Source organism: Lates calcarifer, unplaced genomic scaffold, assembly GCF_001640805.2.
Source record: "Lates calcarifer isolate ASB-BC8 unplaced genomic scaffold, TLL_Latcal_v3 _unitig_4056_quiver_2010, whole genome shotgun sequence".
NCBI lineage: Eukaryota > Metazoa > Chordata > Actinopteri > Centropomidae > Lates > Lates calcarifer.
In genome coordinates this window covers 1-7,537 of record NW_026116677.1, presented here as the reverse complement: position 1 = coordinate 7,537, position 7,537 = coordinate 1, and the positions used below count along the sequence as shown (strand labels likewise).

At 39.4% G+C, this 7,537-nt stretch overlaps 1 protein-coding gene and 1 long non-coding RNA gene across 4 annotated transcripts; both read left to right on the top strand.

Moving 5' to 3' along the window:
• The first annotated feature begins 394 nt into the window (after positions 1-394).
• Positions 395-2,921, top strand: LOC108896025 (uncharacterized). Of its 3 annotated transcripts, XM_051068301.1 has the most exons (7): positions 395-506; positions 651-804; positions 906-992; positions 1,083-1,121; positions 1,227-1,325; positions 1,448-1,485; positions 1,606-2,921. In XM_051068301.1, exons 2-7 carry the CDS (start codon positions 708-710, stop codon positions 1,774-1,776), a joined length of 531 nt encoding a protein of 176 aa, XP_050924258.1. In that variant the 5' UTR covers positions 395-506; positions 651-707; the 3' UTR covers positions 1,777-2,921. The 3 variants fall into 3 exon arrangements, with proteins under 3 accessions (XP_050924258.1, XP_050924257.1, XP_018550562.1); XM_051068300.1 differs by having other exon boundaries at positions 651-992; positions 1,451-1,485; XM_018695046.2 differs by having other exon boundaries at positions 651-992.
• A 634-nt stretch (positions 2,922-3,555) lies between these two features.
• LOC127140259 (uncharacterized) lies at positions 3,556-5,067 on the top strand. Its single transcript, XR_007810733.1, has 4 exons — positions 3,556-3,641; positions 3,874-4,417; positions 4,506-4,616; positions 5,041-5,067. It is a non-coding gene; the product is annotated as an uncharacterized LOC127140259 (long non-coding RNA).
• Positions 5,068-7,537: the final 2,470 nt, after the last annotated feature.

Below are 7,537 nucleotides of genomic sequence, written 5' to 3'. Positions count from 1 at the left end.
AGTGAAGCCCACCTGCCCATCATTCCACTGCAGTAACAAACAGCTCTGCCTGTATCAGTGACATATGGCTGTCATGAGGGAGGTGTCAACCAGAGGAAGCTTGGCCTTCAGCTCTCTGCATCACAACCACACACAACAGACCTAACGTTTCCAAAGAAAAACAGCACTTCTTCAAAATGTATCAACAAACATGATTTTTGTGTTTTGCCAAGGTTTTTGAATGGGAATACCACATCTGATATTCATGTCTTCATTTCTAGACTTTGTTTAAAACATAGACAGAGCACTGCTTTGTCTCACACTCCTTGACATGAACATTTTGCATCAACACACATTTTCCTGAAAGCCTTTATGTGGTAAGTTTGAGCAACAGGATATGTCACAAAATAGCACCCTGCCTCTATATGTGAAGAGAGAACAGCTCAGTTACGGACACTGAAGAGCCTCAGTCATGAACACAATGAAGACCTTTACTTTCATAACAGCTTTAATTCTCTGCAGCCTCAGTAAGTAACTGAATTACTCCACCATCTGCACTGCAACTCTGCTAACTTCTTCAATCAGCCACAATTAAAACTTATTTGCTTGTTACCATTATTAAAACATCATGTGATGTTACTGTAAAGCAACTAAATCTCTTGTTGGATCAGGCTGGATCTCTGTCTCAGTGTCTGAGACTCAGACCGTGGAGAGCCAGCCTGGTCTCCATGTCACACTGCTGTGCTCCAACATTTCTACGTATCCAACGACGACGACCTGGTCAAGAGTGGTCAACAGAACCGAGGCTGGCTGCGTCTCCTCTATGTACGGCTCGAATAGCAATGCTTCATACTGCGATGGATTTCAAAGAGGAAAATTTGAAATGACATCAAATATGTCCATTGTCTTTCTCAACATCAACCAAGTGGACTTCTACGACGCGGGGCTGTACCTCTGTGGATTCTACATTGACGGACAGACAGTTTTCAGAGTGATCAATTTAAGAGTTCAAGGTAAGATTACCACAGTCTTTATTTACTGTGTTTTTATATGCCTATGTAATTACTGTCCAAATAAGACCACGCTGATCTTTATTTCATTAGAGGGTCATGATGAACCTCGTGATGACATGGATGGAAAAAGTAAGACCCTTCCTACAGATTACTTTCAACGGTTCTGTGCATTTAAAGCTATCCAGGTCTCCAGACACTCAGTCATAGAATCTGATACATGAACCTTTCTTGTAGAAGAGTCAAAGCTGACGAGTGAGATTCTGACCACTGTGACGGTTCTGCACTTAATGTTCAGCTTTGGTCTGGTTGTCAAAATAAGGAAGCTTCAGACAGGTACTTGAGCCACCTTATCTGTCTTATATTTGGTCATTAAGTACTGGCATAGTTTTAGTTCTGTGAGTTCATTTTAAATGAGAGTGAATTAACTGATCAGATTTACTGTCTCTGTTAATTAGCAGCTAAAGAGGAACATCAGAATTTGCGACAGCGTGAGGTGAATTCATTTTATTAATACTATCATCTGATTTAATTATTTAAGAGACAAGTCATGATTTTGTTTTTCTCACCAGCTCAGCTGTGTAAGATGTGTGACTGGAAATACTGTCATTTACAGAATGTGGACTCTGAGTACCTGATGAGACTGTATTCACCAACAATAAGAAACAGGAGGCCTGCATCAGAGAGAGAAGTGGAGACTCATGTTATTTACACTGCCAGCAGAGAGACTCAGAGTGGAACTGATGCTTTATCTTATTATCATAGTTTCTCTTTGACTGGTGTTTGATGGATGAGTCAGTAAGAACACCTGTAAAATGACTGAGTCTCAACATTAAAACCACCAACAGGTGAATTGAATAGCATTGGTTATCTCATTACAATGTTCTGCTGGGAAACTTTGGGTCCTGACATTCACCAGGATCTTACTTTGACATGTACCACCCACCGAAACACTGTTGTAGACCAAGCACACCTCCTCATGGCAACAGCACTCTGCAATGGCAGGGGCCTCCCCCAGCAGGAAAGTATACCCACCACACACACACACACACACACACACACACACACACACACACACACACATATAAAACTGCTCAAAGGCCTGGGGCAGAGCCCCAAAATTCCCCAGATCCCAACCTGATCCAGCTTGTTGGATGTACTCAAACAAATCAGATCCATAGAGGCCCCATCCCACAACCCACAGGACCCAAAAGATCCACTGCCAATGTCCAGGTGCCACAGAACACCACCAGAGATCCCATGTCCATGGTCCACTGAGTCAGGGCTGTTGGCGGCACAAGCCTACACAGTATTAAGCAAGTAGCAGCTCAGAGTGGAACTGATGCCTCATTAAGATCCTGTTTGTATGAGACAAGAGGGTGGAGGAGGGTTACCACTATTCTAGACAAAAAGAATTCATTGTCTGTCTAAAGAATATGACAGGTGTTTGGACGAGAAAGCATGAGGACACCAGAAACTGTTCCCAGTCTCTCATACTGAGAGACACTGGAGATGTAAGTCTGCAGCAGCAGAGGACAGTTTGGTAAACATCACTTGTTTGACAGGAAGAGACAGCACAGTGTGGTTTGCGTACTAAGCTGGAGGCCTATTACATCTAAAAATAAAATCTGAAAGGAAGCAGCAAATGCTGGCTGGCTTTCTAGAGAAACCTTAAACAGTACAAAGGTCAGTGGTAAACTACCTGCTGTACATTGCCTTCAAAATCATCAGAAAAAGTCAAGTAACAATGGAGGACAGACTGGTCTGTCCAAAACCTAGTAAAGGAAAAGACTGAGACTGAGGCCTCACATGATGGAAGACCATAGTCTCAAGACTCTGTGGACCCTGTGGAGCTGGACAGAACTGGACAGAAGCTGAAAGCAAAGCAGCCTACAATGCAACACATTTGTAACGGTGTTGGGACAACTGTCCAAACAATGTGCCATTTCCATTGTACAATAGACAGAATGTCACAAGTGTGTTCAGCTGCTGAATGAGTCAAAAACTTTGGATTAAATTTAGTTCAACAAAAAGATCCCATGATTCCTTGTTTTTTATTGTTTCTTTTCTTTATTTGTTCTATGCTATAAATTAACTAAGAGTGAATTATGTCTTTCTTGTAAGAAATTTTATTCAGTCTCACCTCAGCACATCGACTATTATCTCAACATCGGTAGCTTGTGTGCTGTATCAGTGGCAGGTCAAGAAAATATTATCAAGCATTACACCTACAGACAACCTGAGAGCTGACTGACTGAGGTCGTTTTTATGGTCAATACACACTAATAAAAGTTATGTGTTTCATTTAGTTTGGATGAAGAGGTTAGATCTGACAATCTCACATAAAGTTTTCCATTTCTACATAACAGCCACTTCAAATCTAAACATACACTATTACATTTTTGTTAAATAACATGGTCTGAATAATTACTTAAGGCTAACATTTTGCCCAACTGTTTTTTCTCTGAATGTTTTTTCCGTTGTCAGTTTGAGCAAAACAAAAACAAAAAAAAAAAAACACACACACTCCACCCCTTTACTTTGAAAGGACTCTTACTGGAGCACAGTTCAGTTACGGACACTGCAGCGCTGCACTCGTACACTCCATGATGACTTCTACCTTGGTAACAGCTTTATTCCTCTGCAGCTTTAGTAAGTACTAGCATTGAATTAATTAACTACATTCACAACTATGGTTTCTATAACTCGTCAAAACTCACTAAAACTATTCATCTAATTAAAAGGTTGTTTAAAGTTTAAATTTCCATTGGTTTAACTGAAACTGAAATGAGAAACTTTACCTTGATAACAGCTTTATTTCTCTGCTGCATCAGTAACTACTTCATCATTAACTAATTATAGTAATGTCTCTGCTGTGTTTCAGCCTGGATCTCTGGCTCAGCGTCTAAGTCTCAGACTGTGAAGGTCCAGTCTGGTGAAGACGTCAAACTGCTGTGCCCAAACATTTCTAAACATAACAGTTTGACTTTCTGGTTCAGACTGGTCAACAGGACCGAGGTCAGCTGTATCTCTGTTATGTTTGACTCTAACAGCCCAGTTCGCTTCTGCGATGGATATCAAACTGGAAATTTTGAAATGAGCTCCAACATCTCTACCCTCTTTCTCAACATCAATCAAGTGAATGTATCTGACTCTGGACAGTATTTCTGTGCATTTTACATGAGTGGACCTTTAATTTTCAGAGTGATTTATTTAAACGTTGACGGTAAGATCACTGTAAATTATTTGGTTAATTCCTCCCACAATGCAAATATATTTTCAAAGTTTTATTGATACCTGTGCAAAATGTGACTATTTAAATATCAAAATATGATTATGATGAAAATCTGCCAAAACAACTACATTTTTCTTCATTTCATTAAAAGGCGACGGTGAATTTGATGATGCTGTGGACAGCGAGTCTCAAAGTAAGACTGCTCTCATTGTGCAGATTGTTAGCCTCGTCTCAAGCCAGCAAATGGAAAGTTTAGTTTAACGTAATGATTTTTGTTTCAGAAATGTCTAATGTAAAACTAACGCTGGCGACTGTGATCCTGGGCGGTCTGACTGTTTTCCTCATGATGGTCATCGCTGGTCTGCTTCTTAAAATCAGGAAACTTCAGAAAGGTATTTTTTTTTCCAAAGCTTCTGTATCTATTCTCTGCATCTATTTCTGTACGGGCCCAGTTTTCATAATAATGCCCTTTGCAAAGGTTAACAACCAGCTTTATTATGGTTAAAAAGTCAGATCAGAAATGGTGATGATTCACCAACTTTTGTTGCTGACTTTTTATTAAGTAAGAAACCTATGACCCCCTATTCACGAGCGAGTTAATTTCGTACTTGGGGGACTCACAGGTGACAATCATATAGTAAGTACTGGTTGGAAGTACGCTGTTTTGCAGGTATTTGTACCAATCCATCAACTATATGTGTCACTGTATACTTGAAAACTTTGACCATCAAACTCTTTACTAATCAGAAAGTCCTCCTCAAATATTTTGCAATGAATGACAATTATCTGACCTGATGTCTTATCTCCGTCTCTAAGCTGATGATGACAAAAAAGATTCTAAACAGAGCGAGGTGAACTCACTTTATATTTCTACTTTTTTATTGAACAAGTCAAATCATGACTTTATTTCTCTCCCAGATGACTGAGTTTAAATCTAGATTATATTTACAGAATCTGAGCTCTGACGACTTGAACTACGCAACAGTGACCTTTGCTTCAGCAGCAAGAAGAAGAGAGCTGGAGCCAAATGTTGTGTATGCTGCCACCAGATAGTCAGGAGGCAACTGGAACTGATGCCTCATTATTCTGCTGTTTGTATGAGACAAGTGGGTGGGTGAGGGTTACCACTACTGCAGTGACAAAGAATTCATTTTACAGAGAAGGTCCTCAGATGACTGTCTTATGTCTATAGAATATGATTGGTGTTTGTAGGAGGAGGAGTGAAGATACTGACAACTGTCCGCATGTTACATCAAAATTGTTGGAAAAAAAAAAACTGAAGGAACACAGTGAACACTGTCTGCCTTTCTTCAGTAATGCTCATGTTTTGACTACAACCCTGTTTTCTCCACACTGAACAACATATGACACCACTATAGTGACAGGATGAACTGTGATTATTAATGCTGAATGTCTGAATTAAGAATAAAATCCATTTAAAATTCTCTAAATGCTGTATGAGCATCCCATTACTGTACCTTCCACTAGAGCAACAGACAACACTTTCTGTGTAACTGAGCTATCTGAAACTCACACCACTACTTTATCTTCACATGCTGCATCAGCATCTTCCAAACTTAAAGGTATAATATGCAACTTTTCTGCATTTAAATATCTAAAAACGACTGGAGCTGATGAAGGATTTCAGTCATCAGACGTATGGATATGAAGTTTTCAGAGAAACAAGCTGAGCAGGAAACCTCTATGGATATTTTCGCTCACAGTAAAATCCTCCCGAATGACTGACTCCAGAAATTGTAACTGGGAGAAGCTAACTGCGGTGACATCAGTGATGGTGAAGATAACTACTCCCATGACCCCATGATTCAATGTGAAGTCCGTCTTTTGTTTTACGGTTTTGATTGAGAGACTCCTCGCAACAGAAAATGACATATAGTGTGTTTGAAAAAGATGTCGCAGAATGGCACTGAGGAAGGCTGTGACAAAATATCTGTGTTTTATGCATCAGACGGTCTAAGATTACACTTTATATCGTCTCTCCCTGGGCCTGCAACTGTATATAATACACAACTACACATAAAGTACTCTGCTGCTTAACATTATGTATTGAAAAACATGAGAATTAACTCGGCTGATGCAGTTTGCTGTTATTAAGTCAAAGAATATCCAAACATTTGCTCTAAGTGTGAAATATCCTGGAATCTGATGAAATCATTTTAATGGACAAAAATAACCTGATTAAAAACCAGACTGTGAGCATTTGGAAAAGGAAACTTTTTTGGTCCCTGAGGATCTGTGCTTTAGAACATTCAATTCAAAATAAAATATACAGTCTCTCTCACCTCTGTTTTGCTTATTTATGATCTGACTTTTTGATGGCTGCTCCAGATAGAGTGAGGGACACATCACACATTGGACAGGAAGACACACACTATGAAGTGTGTTGAAGTGAAAATCACGAGGCCTGTAAAGTTAAAGCTTTGTAAGAATAAAGCCTGAAAATGAAGCAATGAATAGTGGCTGACTTTCTTCTTTCAAGCAGACACAATGATCAAGTTCTACATTTGTATAAATACAATATCAGTGTAGAAATGGAACATTTTAACTGTGACGTCAATGTGCTACATGTCTGAATCAAAAAGGAAATTTATCTTCGAAGAATGATAGTTGTATTTATAAATATTTATGACACCCATGTGTCCAGTGTTCCACTCTGCTCTGTGGTTACAAACAGCACTGTGTGCATTAGTGAGATATCTGTATCTTCACACTTCTGAGACTCACAACACTAGTTTATCTTCACAGTGTATAAACATGTATAAAACTTGTGATGACACTTGAAGCAGTGTGACACTTTTATATTCTCATATGAAACCACTCTGCCCAAGACTGTACATGTTGAACACACGACAGAGCACAGCAAAACTACAGCAGGTTCATTACTGCTGTCAGTGTTCTTTATAAATGTCGTTCATTTGTGGGTTCAGCACAGCAACATTTAGAGTGCTTTCTAACAACTCTACAGTTGTGACAATCGTATGTCACATCTGTTGTATTTAATGAGTAGGGACAGAAATGACACACATAACAATTCACTGCAGCTTGCCCGGTCACCACACACACCCACACACAACAAAGTCTGAATTAAACTGAATTTCACATTTATGGCCAACTCCTGTGATCTGTCCAGGATGTAAACTACACCCCACACTATAGGAAGTCAACAAATAAAGAAAAGAGAGTTCCCCACTCACAAAAAGTGAGAATGTATGAAGGTTTCTGATACAGACACATTAAAACATCAATCCTGAATTCATTAGATGATTTCAAATTCCACTGGTCTTTATGTTGG